Source organism: Diplotaxodon limnothrissa, linkage group LG2 (assembly GCF_057381915.1).
Source record: "Diplotaxodon limnothrissa isolate DT_005_m linkage group LG2, D_limnothrissa_male_GT1.1, whole genome shotgun sequence".
NCBI lineage: Eukaryota > Metazoa > Chordata > Actinopteri > Cichliformes > Cichlidae > Diplotaxodon > Diplotaxodon limnothrissa.
Genome location: NC_140597.1, coordinates 27,350,226 through 27,362,767, shown reverse-complemented (window position 1 = coordinate 27,362,767; position 12,542 = coordinate 27,350,226). Strand labels below are relative to the sequence as shown.

The 12,542-nt window shown below is 40.0% G+C and overlaps 2 protein-coding genes across 2 annotated transcripts; both read right to left on the bottom strand.

Moving 5' to 3' along the window:
* Positions 1-1,573: 1,573 nt before the first annotated feature.
* Positions 1,574-3,904, bottom strand: LOC146638560 (platelet-derived growth factor receptor-like protein). Its single transcript, XM_085369557.1, has 7 exons — positions 3,808-3,904; positions 3,450-3,595; positions 3,227-3,369; positions 2,970-3,121; positions 2,549-2,842; positions 2,231-2,370; positions 1,574-1,780 (listed from the first exon to the last, which is right to left on the bottom strand). Exons 1-7 carry the CDS (start codon positions 3,887-3,889, stop codon positions 1,574-1,576), a joined length of 1,164 nt encoding a protein of 387 aa, XP_085225683.1. The 5' UTR covers positions 3,890-3,904.
* Positions 3,905-5,264: 1,360 nt separating this feature from the next.
* Positions 5,265-11,331, bottom strand: LOC146638559 (cationic amino acid transporter 2). The gene is made up of 11 exons (XM_085369545.1): positions 10,962-11,331; positions 10,358-10,513; positions 10,120-10,279; positions 9,846-9,982; positions 7,577-7,799; positions 6,930-7,066; positions 6,188-6,290; positions 5,975-6,108; positions 5,669-5,835; positions 5,485-5,593; positions 5,265-5,395 (listed from the first exon to the last, which is right to left on the bottom strand). The coding sequence occupies exons 1-11, from the start codon at positions 11,329-11,331 to the stop codon at positions 5,265-5,267; spliced, it is 1,827 nt and encodes a 608-aa protein (XP_085225671.1).
* Positions 11,332-12,542: the final 1,211 nt, after the last annotated feature.

The window sequence follows — 12,542 nt, the reverse complement described above, 5'->3', positions numbered from 1 at the left end:
CTTCTACTTGTGTAATTCAACAAGGAGAGCTGGACGCCAATCCAAGCTAGTGAGAAGTGAGGTGCACAGGGTGACAGCACATCACAATACACCCGTTTATAAGGGAAACCTAGATAGTACTGGGTTGTTGCTGCACAGCCACGACGTGAATCCTCTGTTCTGCTACATCTCAAAGGTGCTCTGTTTGATTGTGACTGCAGAGGCCGTTTGAGTACAGTGAACTCATTGACAAGCTTCATGATAAGGTCAATGGTCATAGAGGGAAAGAGGAATAAGATAAGATAAGATAAGATAAGATAAGATAACTCTTTATTGTCATTGCACAGTCATACATAGTACAGTAGTACAATGAAATTGGAAAAACTGTCCTACGTCGGCACTACATATAACACAACACGACACGATATGACACATCACAACGTAACAAACAACACAACACAGTATATTAACTTAGTATAAAAAAGAAGAATAAGTGTATGTGTATTGCACACTGTTATTATTGCACATTAATTATTATTGCACCTTGTTATAAATATAAATATTATTGTTATCGTTTTAAACATTGTTACCTCCCCCTAAAAAGTCCAGGGAGGTATCCAGTCAGGTCAGCTATTTACATTGATCAGGGCTATTGCCCTGTTGTAAAAGCTGTCCTTGAGTCTATTTGTTCGGGACCTCAGCAGCCTGAACCTCCTGCCAGACGGCAGCAGCTTAAACACCCGGTGTCCTGGGTGTGTGCAGTCCCGTAGGATGCTGCGTGCCCTCTTGAGACAGCGAGTCTAGATATGGTCAGCAACATTACTCAGGTAGACTATGCTCAGTTGCTACTAGAAAACATCCCACATACCATTAAATCACTGCCAGCTTGAACTGTTAATTCAAGGCGGGATGGATCCATGCTTTAAACAGCATAAACAGCATGCTAAAATCAAAATTTATCAGGGCAGTTAACCTTCTCCTAACCTTCTATTGAGCAGTTTAGCCTCAGTTTCCTGTTGACATTAGCCACACCCGGCGTGGTCTTCTGCTGCTGTAGTCCATCCGCTTCGAGTTCTGAAGTGTTGTACCTTCAGATATGCTCATCTGCATACTTTGGGTTTAACACGCGAATATTTGAATTACTGTTGCCTTCCCAGCTTAAAGCAGTCTGACCATTCCCCTATATCACCAATAAGACATTTTTTCCTCCAGAGAAATTTGAGATATTTTATCTTTTTCTAGGGATGGCCGTGCAGGAAAATCCCAGTAGATCAGCAGTTTCTGAAGTACTCAGACCACATTCGAAGTCACTTAAATCACCTTTTCCCCCCTCTTATCCTGCGTTTACCTTTGGGAGGATCTTTCACAATGACACGACTGTCAGGCTTGTGAGTGTATGGAAATAAAAGTTTAATATACAAGCATTTACCTAAACAAACACATTTCTCTTCTTGAGCAATACAGTTTGGAGAGCATAATGTTTTGTTGTGATCATATAGTCTTTAAAAAGAAGAAAAAACATTTAATGCTCAGACAGGGTCAAATCCCAGCTGTGATCTCTCGCCACGACTTTCTGTCTGTAATGTCATCCAACTTATGGTTTCTTAGGTTTGGCTTTAGGGACCACTTTAATGGTTGTGGATGCTGATTTGGCTCCTTGCATGTTCTGAGCAGTGCAGGTGTACGTTCCTTGGTCCACGTCTCTAACTTCATCCACGAGGAGCACAGACTGAGACTGCTGCTGAGCAGTTCCTCCACTGACCGGAATAACACTCTCCTGTGTGTATGGAGGTCTCCCAATCTGGACCAAGCATAGGAACACACACACACACACACACACACACACACACACACACACACACACACACACACACACACACACACACACACACACACACAGCACAGGAGTAAACATTACAATGAGTTATCATGTTGCAGTTTATTTCCTCATGGCTCACCAATAAAGACATATCTATTATATTCCTGTTTAAAGGGGATAAGGTTCAGGCAGTCCATAGGTTGAATACTTTTTGACTAATAATAAACTTGCTAAAAAGGCAACGCAAGCTAAACCGACTGAAGATATTTGCCAACTGCAGGACTTTTTTTGAGTAGTATTTCAGTTCACAACCTAGAATTCATGTTCATACTATTTCAGAAAGAAAGCTTATTAGAATTAATACAAAAGCCATACAGAACTAAGCTAAGTTTGTATTAAAGCATACAAGCCCTGTTTCCACGAGTGTCTGACCTCTTGTCCTGGGTAATCCCAGGTGAACTCTATGGCCACGTCTCGTTCTCCCATCGCAGAGCAGGTGACACGTAGATTCTCCCCCACAGTCACTGTGCTCGGTGACGCTTGGATCACTGGAGCGGGAGGAGCCCTAGGATCTGAGAGCAAATGTGATGTATTAGTAAGTAAAATGTTGTGTCGTCACCAGTAATCCTGTAATTAAGGGTAATTTTCATCCTTAATTTTCAAAAGTTTTCATTGATTTACAATAAAAAAAAAACCCATAAATTCTAAAATTCTGAAAAAATTTCTAAAATTTTGAAAACGTGAACTCACAGTTAACATAGATGAGCATGTACTTCATAGAGCTCTGCCGGAGGTTTCCCAGACTGGCAACACAGTACAAAGCTCCGGCATGATATGGCCGAGGTCGATGGATTGTGAAGCCCTTCTTGACATCAAAGGAGATCTCCCTCCTGTCCACGTCCAGCTCCACAGGTGGGTACTCACGGTGCAGAGTTACTTTAGCCTCAGGTGACGTCACCTGGCAGGGTAGGACTGTAGGCCAGTTGCTCCTCAGCTGAATCACCTTGTAATAGTCAGACGATGGAACAAATAGTTCTTGTGGATCTGGTCCGTACAGAGAGGCGATATGGCAGATTTATGATAAGATTATTAGAATGTAAAAAAGATTCCTGTCAAGTCTGCAGTTCAGAGAAATGCAAGCCTAAGCATCAATAAAATGTATTAATCACACCTGGAAAAAAGACGAAGACTTTAACAGCTTTGCTGTATTCCTTCCTGCAGTCAGTGTCTTCACAGTACATTGGGTAGCATGTGTACTCCCCCGTGTCTGCACCAGTGGTGTTGACCAACGTCAGAACCCCATATCGCTCATACTGGACAATTCTGCACAGCCAGAGCAAAAAGGAGCGAAAGAACACATTTACTTCCTTACTTACTCAAGCTTATACTGCACTTTATGAGTAAAGATCTGTAGACATGAAAAGTTACCTGAGCCTCCCATCATTATCCTCCTCCAGGTATGGGGGGACGCTCCACTGCACAGGTTTGCCCCTGCACCTCAGCTCCAGAGTATCTCCTGTTTGCACATTTATGGTCTCACCCACCTTCTTAAACTTCCCTTTGTTTAACACCTTTATTAGTCAGACACAGACATGTACTTTAGTCGTGAACTTTGCAAAATCAAAAAGTTAATTTATAACAAACGTAATACCTGCGTGAGGAGGGTCTGCTCTGCACGTGCAGCTTTGACCTTCGGTTTGACTGTTATCGTTCTGGGCCCTTTGTTTGTTGATTTCTCATGCTTTGGTTTCCTTGGCTTTGGTGTCCTTCCCGGAACAGCCTTCTGCTCTTGGGCATCTTTTTGGCAATATTATACACAGTACGCAGAGCACATGTTTCAGAATATTTTACAAACAAAGACAAGGCTGCTACAAGTGAGAAAAAAAGTATCATTTTTGCTTCTAGAATAAGCCACATTGTGCAAAAGACAGAAAGAAAATTGCCCTCCTCACCAAATCTATGAATATCACGTTCACCGAATTGGATGACAAGGGACTAATGTCACTTACCCAACTCGAAGATTAAGGCACAAGTAAGGAGAGCAATGAGTACCAGCCTCCACTTTGACCCAGACATGTTCGCCAAAGGCATGGCTGATGAGCTGATTGTTAGTTCATGGAGTTCAACCCAGAGAAATATACAACAGAAATGAAAAGGAGAGAAGAAGAAAGAGAAGGAAGGAGGAGGGCAAAGCTTGCAAAGTGAGCAGTCTGCTGTTTATTAGAGTCACGCAAATTCCTTTTCCTCGGAGTGGCATTAGTACCCTAAATTCCATCAGTGTGGCTCAATGGAGGCTTTCAAGCCTGTCCGAACCAATGAGGGTCCAGAGAATGAGGCCCCTCCAATCTGGAATGGCACAGCCTGTTTATTTAGCTGCCGGACTGTAAGTGTACTAGCAGCATGAGTCTGAGCCTCAGAAACACTGCCTGGAAAAGGAGCATTTGGTGTTTAATACACTTTATGTCCTTCATCACTGTTTTTTATGGGTAAATAAAAGTTTTGTCTCAGTTAGCTCTAGAATAATATGTTGTTGTTTTTTAAATATGCCTGAAAGATTTGCACCTAAAATATTCACACATTACTTAAAGTACATTTTTGAGATGTCGGATGCAGTGGAAACAATGTAAACCTTTCCTTGTGAGTGGCCAGCTAAGCTGTGATTTTGAACATGACCGCTATAAGCTTCTTTTCAAAGGTCCTTTTGTTCTCAGTCGACTCTAAATAGTGAGCCATATCTGCTTCTTTGTGCACGTCTGCAGTGGGAATGAACTTATAGTAGTCCTTTATTTTTACCTCTTTATCGACACAGACTGCAACAAGGTAACTCCATATTTAAGTGTTTTACAAAAGCGAATCATTTCATTTTTAATTCAAGTGTACAGTGGCAGTCGTTTAGTTAACAATCACATGCAGTTTCCATATTTACAAATGGAAGATGAAATCCCATAAAAGGTTTTCTGTATCAGCTCTGTAAAATATAAGGTCTTCAGTCAAATTCTGCACATTTAAAAAAAAATATTAAAATAAAATTAAAATAATGTAAAACTGAAATAAAAATAATTTACATTTTGCACTTGATAAGAAAAGTGTAAACCTGTTATTTCAGAATTATAAAAGCAAATAATCTACAGAATATTTTTTCTTTGGAACAGGCTCACTAATACGACAAGATATACAGATAAATATCCTTAACAACAATGTGAAAATCAGTGATAAGTGAAGATCTTCTCGGTCCAAATATATCTTAGGGAGTGTTTCATTTTGGACCATTTAGATAACAAACAGACTGCGTTAGGATGTAATAAACCGTCAAGTTAACAAGTTATCAGGCCATTTGCTTCGGTGCTGTCGTAGATTGAAGACTGCTGAAAGGCAGCAGCACCGGTGCATCTCAAGCAGTGGTTATAAGTTAAAGCAAGTCGCTCACTGTAACATCTCAGTTTATCTGTCTTCACCCCGATTGAGCTCAGAATTTCTCTTCTTTCATACTATCCTTGTCTGTTTTGCCGCTGACTGTTTCGATCTCTGCGTGGTCGGTCATGAGTCGCTTCCTCTGGACGCTGTTACGCATTCCATAGATAAAATAGATAAGTAACCCTGCAGAAGAGAAGAAAAGAGAAGAGTGAGGGTCACCCAGCTAGATAGCATCCCTTTAATCCTCTCAAACAAAAATATACCCATCATACCTATTAGCATCCAGACAGCATATCGGATCCATGTTTGACCGCCTAACTGCACCATCAGGTAGACATTGATTAAAGTACTCAGTAAGGGCAGAAGAGGGATTAAAGGTACCTGAAGAAGGAGAAAATGCAGAGATGTGAGATTCCTAGTTGGTGATTACAAGAAATTACTTGAACCACTTCTTACCATGAACGATGCCTTCGTGGGATTCTCTGGGTGTCTCCAGATGAGGAACAAGTTGACCAGCAGGAGCACTCCAAAGATACAGACAAGCACGATGCTCCATGCTTGAGTGTTGGCAAGAGCTTCCATGCCTTGGCTCAGAGTAATGCACAGTGCAAGAATGCACAGAACTGCAGTGGGAAAGTAAAAGACGAGAAAGAAAGATTAGAGGCGAGAAAGCCCGTCATGAACCTGTTGCTGGTCAAGAAAAGAACTTCAGTGCTACAGAAGCATCAGTAAAGATGCCTCAGTGATGTTTTCCTTACTTACTAGAAAATATGGTCAAGAGCGTGACTGTTCGTGCTGTGGAAGAGTTGGGTGTTTTTGGAGGTTTGAAGAAGCTAAACTTTTTCTTTGATTCTGTGATCTTAAGTTTTGTGTCTTCAGATGGACCCACCTGGTACCTACAACGACCACAAAAAATCAGTCGATTTGCACAGCAGAGTGAATACATAGCTGCAGGGTGTTAACAGATAAATGTACCTCAGTATCAGGATGCATACTGCCACGAGTGTGTAAGCAAACAGAGTACCAATGGACATCAGTTCCACCAAGGCATTCAGATCAAACAGTAGAGCCATGATGGCTAAAGCCAGGGAGAAAAATGGAATTAAATGTTATTTCTAGCCCATAAACCTCGACCTCTGTGGATCATGCAGAACAGCATTAGCATAAGTACAAAATATTATACACATGACACCTACGGGAGTTGCTCTGCTCAGCTATAGAAACCTACATCATGAAGCTCCTGGCACACAGTTTTTGTGCTGATGTTAATACCAGAAGAGGTTGGAGTCATCAGTGTTGGTTACTTTTTCTATGGTGGTATCCTATTACAGTACTACAGCATACCACTTAAGTCCAGTAAGCTCTTTAGAGAAATGTTCACACGCGATTGTACAGGCAGACTGCATGGCTGGATTCCAAATGCATATTGCAATGACAATAAAAAGAGCTGAATTCATAGATTAAGAGAGAGAGTTAGAGAGACTTTATTTATCCCCAAGGGGCAATTAAGATAGATACCCTGCCAACCGTACATACAATATGCAAACACACAAGGTGTGGCACAGTACCTCTGTGTAAGCATCTGTAAGCATCATTAAAATAAGAGTTATTACTGGACACATTCAAAAGTATTTTATTACATGTACTATTTTTTGTTTTAGGTTTATTACTTCTATTATATTTACAGTACTTTTATTTATAAAGTGTATACCTGTACCTGCCACAATGCCAGATGATATAGTAGCTATTGCTGGACTGCCTCTGGAGGTGACTTTGGACAAAGGTTTGAAAAGCAGCCCGTCTCTCGCCATGGCAAAAAGTACTCGAGGCATCGGGAACATGGAACCTAGCAGACTGGAAAGACAAACAACAAAATGAATGCAGTGTCCGATTAATTTGTAATCTAAATTAGTCATTTCACAAATCAGTGTCACAAGGTCACTCTAACTAAACCAACTGATTTGACATATGGCTTCTTTTTAACAGCTTAATCTGCTATGATGACTGAAGTCAGAAGAATGTACTGGCAATTTCATAATTTATCCACCTCGCAAACATCAGAGGCAGTGGAAGAATCATTCACAGCCTCTGGAACCTGACACGTCCTCCACACCTTGTCTGTTAATTATTACTCAGCTGAGTTATTTTACGTTAACGTTACATTTTTAATGAACTTTTTGAGTTAGCTACTGTTTAGTAGCTACTTTTCTAGATTTATTTTTCAACATTTTGGACTTTTGAACATCCATTATAATTTTTCTATTTTTTTCCAAATAACATACATTTATTTTTGCACCTTTTTCTTTCTGACTTTGAGCTTTAAACATCACTTGATCCATGCATGCACTACCCATACTGTCATACCTAGTTGACAGGGCACACAGTGAACCCACAGCCACGGCATATTTGGCAGGACCCCATCCAATGTAGTCAAAGGCTATTGGCAGTGGGCTCGTTTCACTTAGCAGGTAGTATGGCATCATAAGGGTGAGAGCAGCAGACACAGCAAAGTAGGCCAGGAAACATATAAGCAATGAGACCACAATGCTAATAGGGACAGATTTCTTCGGGTTCTTCACCTCCTCTCCTAAAAGAAAGGAAACCAAGAAGTTAGTGACCCCCTTACAAGATATATCTCCTGCAGGAGTTTCATGCATTGTTACACAAAAATCATAAAAACTAGTGGAGAGAATCATCTGCAAATTATGTCCTCAACGTTAAACTTTGTCAGTCTGTTTTAGCCAATAAGAAGTTATCCCACTTCAGTTATTTATTTATTTTTGCTACAAAATGGAATTGTCAAGCATACCAACACAGTTACTGAAACCTGCCATAAATGTTGCGTTAAGACGGAGACAATCTGCTATCTCACTGCAATTATATGAGGTCAGTTTGGAAATTACATGTAATCTGTGTCTGATAACACAGACAGAATTTCAAATCTAACTATTAATCTGCACTTCCTGTAGGAATGCAACCAGCTGCAGCCAGCTGAGTCCAGTTCCCTCGAGTTTTTCTCATTGACATCTGACTGATGGCAACATGCTGGCAATCTGCCTGCATTTATAAATCAAATGCAAGTTATTTGTAAATTTGTAGAGCTCTCTGAGTGATTACAGTCGGTCCAAGTCCAACCGTGATTATTTACAGGAAGATTGTTCGTTGTTCATATTATTCCCAGAGTGTTGTCCCTGCATCGATACAATATTGCCACACAAAATATTGCGATACAATAGCGTACTGTATCGATTTTTCTAACCCTTTCCCAGCACCACTAAAAAAATAACCCCATAAAAATGTAAAGAATCTATGGTGAAAATTAAAAAGTTTATAAAATTTAAAATAAAAAAGTGGAGGAAGTTTATTTTATTTTTAGTGTGCTTTTTTAATGAGTGTAGAGGAAATACTCATCGTTATAATTGTAATTTACTCCTCTCTGGAAATAAAGCACTATTTCATCCATTATCCACGATTGCAATATTTTTTCCATCCATTCATTCTCTTCCAATTATCTTTGTCCTTTATGTTATGTTATGTTATCTTATCTTATGTTATGTTATGTTATCTTATGTTATGTTGTGTTGTGTTGTGTTATGTTGTGTTGTGTTATGTCGTGTTATGTCATGTTATGTTATGTTATGTTGTGTTGTGTTGTGTTGTGTTGTGTTGTGTTGTGTTATGTCGTGTTATGTCATGTTGTGTTGTGTTGTGTTGTGTTGTGTTATATCGTGTTATGTCATGTTATGTTATGTTATGTTATGTTGTGTTGTGTTATGTTATGTCGTGTTATGTCATGTTGTGTTGTGTTGTGTTGTGTTATATCGTGTTATGTCATGTTATGTTATGTTATGTTATGTTGTGTTGTGTTGTGTTATGTTATGTCGTGTTATGTCATGTTGTGTTGTGTTGTGTTGTGTTGTGTTATATCGTGTTATGTCATGTTATGTTATGTTATGTTATGTTGTGTTGTGTTGTGTTATGTTGTTATGTTATGTTGTTGTGTTATGTTATGTTGTTATGTTATGTTATGTTATGTTGTGTTATGTTATGTTATGTTGTGTTGTGTTATGTTATGTCGTGTTATGTCATGTTGTGTTGTGTTGTGTTGTGTTATATCGTGTTATGTCATGTTATGTTATGTTATGTTATGTTATGTTGTGTTGTGTTGTGTTGTGTTGTGTTATGTTGTTATGTTATGTTATGTTATGTTATGTTGTGTTGTCTTGTGTTATGTTATGTTGTTGTGTTATGTTATGTTGTTATGTTATGTTATGTTATGTTATGTTATGTTGTGTTGTGTTGTGTTGTGTTGTTATGTTGTTATGTTATGTTGTGTTATGTTGTTATGTTATGTTGTGTTATGTTATGTTATGTTGTATTGTGTTGTGTTGTGTTGTGTTGTTATGTTATGTTGTGTTGTGTTGTGTTGTGTTGTGTTGTTATGTTGTGTTGTGTTGTGTTGTGTTATTTATGTTATGTTATGTTGGATACATAGTGTACTGGTAAAAGATCCCCAGTTTGATCCTGGGAGGAGATAAAAAATCCCTTTTGGGGTTGTGTCAGTCAAAAAATTTAATTAGGAAGCAGCTGAAAGAAGCTTGAACTAAGCTAAACTGACAAATTGTCTTCTTACCTGTTGTAGCAATGCAGTCAAATCCAACAAAAGCATAGAAGCATGTTGCAGCTCCAGCCACGGTTCCACCAAAGCCATAGGGGAAAAATCCGCCCACTCCAAACTCGCTTGTTGCATTAGCAATGTCAGTTCCGTTTCTGCAGCGGGTAGAGAGCAATACTTTGTGGTTATTTCCAGTTAGCTCATCCAGGAGAACAATAATGCTGTAATTATATAGGTCATGATTTACTTGAGTGTTTTTTTTGTTTGTTTGTTTGTTTTTGCATTTATTTACATGGCAGTGGCGTTTAACACATCTTCCTTGCTGATTTTCCAGTTGGAGATGTCTCCCTTGATGAATCCAGAAATGATCACAAACAGCAGCACCAGGATGTTGATCGCTGTGAAGATCTTGTTGATCATCGTTGACTCTTTGACTCCAAAAGACAGGAGACCTTCGTGGAAAAGGTGGTTAATTCAGCGATCTCATCCTCATTTGTGGTCACCATTTAACACCAGTTTTACTATTTTACCTGACAAGAGCACGATCAGAGCTGCAGCAAAGACATCTGGGTAAGGAGCTAAGCCAGGCAGGCCCATGGCAGCATTTTCTGCAAAGTATTTTGATATGACTCCCCCAATGAGTTCATCAAATGTTCCGCTCCATGCCAGTGCAACAGTCGATGTCCCTGAGCAGATAGTGAAAAGATAGTTAATGTAATAAACGAATTAATCAGCCATAATTTACCTGCAGCCATAAACAAAAGAAAAAGAAACTTCCTACCCTCTTTATAACTCAGGGTTTTGAATCACAGTCCTGGTTTATGGGGTTATTATTGGGATTGTTGCAAAGCAGTGATCCCGGTATGTGCTATTGTTAAAATTAATGTATCAAGAGATGTGACACAGTGAGGTAGAAAAAAAGCAGTCAAGAATTCGCTGCTCCACTGGTTGAAAGGTCACAGTGTTAAATAGTCTCTTAATGGTGGTTGATCATTTATGATCAGAGTGTGGTAAAAATATTATGTTAGGTTTATGCACTGTTTGCATATACAGGTAGGAGGAGAGATCACTAAATCATCAATAAAGGAAGAAAATATCATTGAATAATAGATGTTACAATTTGCATATATTCACCTATGACGTAGGAGAGCAGCAGATTCCAGCCAGAGATAAAAGCAAGGAGCTCTCCCACCGTCACATAGCTGTAAAGGTATGCTGAGCCTGTTTTAGGAACCCGGGCACCAAACTCTGCGTAGCATAGCCCAGCAAATACAGAGGCCAGGGCAGCGATGAAGAAGGAGATGATGATGCTGGGTCCCGCGGTGTCTCTGGCCACCTCTCCAGAGAGGACATAGACACCAGCCCCCAGGGTGCTGCCCACACCGAGGGCCACCAAGTCCAGAGTGGTCAGGCATCGATTGAAGGTGGACTCTTCCCCGTCGGGCTCGAGGGGCTTCCTCCGGGATAGGCTCACCAGAAAGGACTTCACTACGCTGCACGACATACTTCTGTGGGTTTGGATCAGGATGGAAGATGAGTGAACGAGAGAGATTTAAGGAGTGACCTAGTGGGACAAAAGGTGAGGAGTGTTTCTCAGTGAGTGAATAATTGTCAGGTCAGCCTCCGGAAGAAGATTCTTTCTTCTGGGAAACATGATTTTCAAAGTCTATTAGTGTTTTTATTTGTGTAGAAAGAGAACAGAATGCTACTGTAATTAAACTGAGGAACTGAAGAGCACATGCAAGCTGTTAAGACTTAAGAAAATCTGTTTTATTAAAGCTTAATCATTATCACATGACAGCTAACATGCTCTCCTAACACTTGACAGAAGTGAGACTAAGAACACATTCACTTACCTCTTTGGTGTGATCTTGTACCTCGTAGATGTGCTAAGAAGTAGGAATAGGATGTGTCATTCGGCTCAGTTACAGTACCCTTTTATAAATGTATCTCGTTATCATTCTCCTGATAAGATAGTGCTGATACCTGAGATTTCCAGAATGCCACCCCCAGCACAGAAATCCACGCCCCGGCTTCAGGATTGCACTTTAAGCCTTCATTCACAGCACAATTACTTCTTTGAATATTTCTGAAGAGTCCAAAAGCTTTATGTGTTAGATGTGTTCTCACAGCAGCAGTGCCTTTCAGGGCTGCCTTTAATCAACTACTGTTCAAATCAAATTAAATCAAATCAAAGTTAAGGCACAGTGAGAAAACAAAGATGACATAGCTTTTTCCTATATTTACTTTAATATAAGATCAAAAATTACATGCACCTATTCTTATTTTTGAGGGTTTCCTACAGATTTCTATATTTAATTTCTATAACAATAACTGTGTCTTCTCAGAGGGCCCTTACATTGTTGTGTCGCTTAAAAACAAGCCTGCGGTCTTATTACTACAGCTATGTTGTGGAGTTTGTCCGCTTGCACTGAAGCAGCTGTATCTCCATCTCAACATGAAGGTGTGAGCCTGCCGCTCTAATGGCCCGGTGAGTTCATGACATGGGGGAGGACAAAGCAGCTTTTATGACTTATTCGGGCAGGAGGCTGCACACTTTGAGAGGCAGCATTTACCTTCTCATCTCCAATCAGGGGATTTGAGCTCTCCTAATCCCTTGTGGCATCTACCTCAGCAGGCAGGAGCTGAGTGGGGAGGAAGCCTGTGCGGTCAAAGTACTTTTGACTAAACTTAAGCATTCATATCTGCGGATCT

Coding starts and splice junctions, on each gene's coding strand:
- LOC146638560 (XM_085369557.1), bottom strand. CDS start 3,889: ATGCCTTTGGCGAACATGTCTGGGTCAAAGTGGAGGCTGGTACTCATT. Junction 3,122..3,226: donor GATAATGATGGGAGGCTCAG/GTAACTTTTCAT, acceptor CTGGCTGTGCAG/AATTGTCCAGTATGAGCGAT. Junction 1,781..2,230: donor GGGATTACCCAGGACAAGAG/GTCAGACACTCG, acceptor TGCTTGGTCCAG/ATTGGGAGACCTCCATACAC.
- LOC146638559 (XM_085369545.1), bottom strand. CDS start 11,331: ATGTCGTGCAGCGTAGTGAAGTCCTTTCTGGTGAGCCTATCCCGGAGG. Junction 10,280..10,357: donor TCTGATCGTGCTCTTGTCAG/GTAAAATAGTAA, acceptor TTTTCCACGAAG/GTCTCCTGTCTTTTGGAGTC. Junction 5,396..5,484: donor TGCTGTCTGGATGCTAATAG/GTATGATGGGTA, acceptor TCTCTTCTGCAG/GGTTACTTATCTATTTTATC.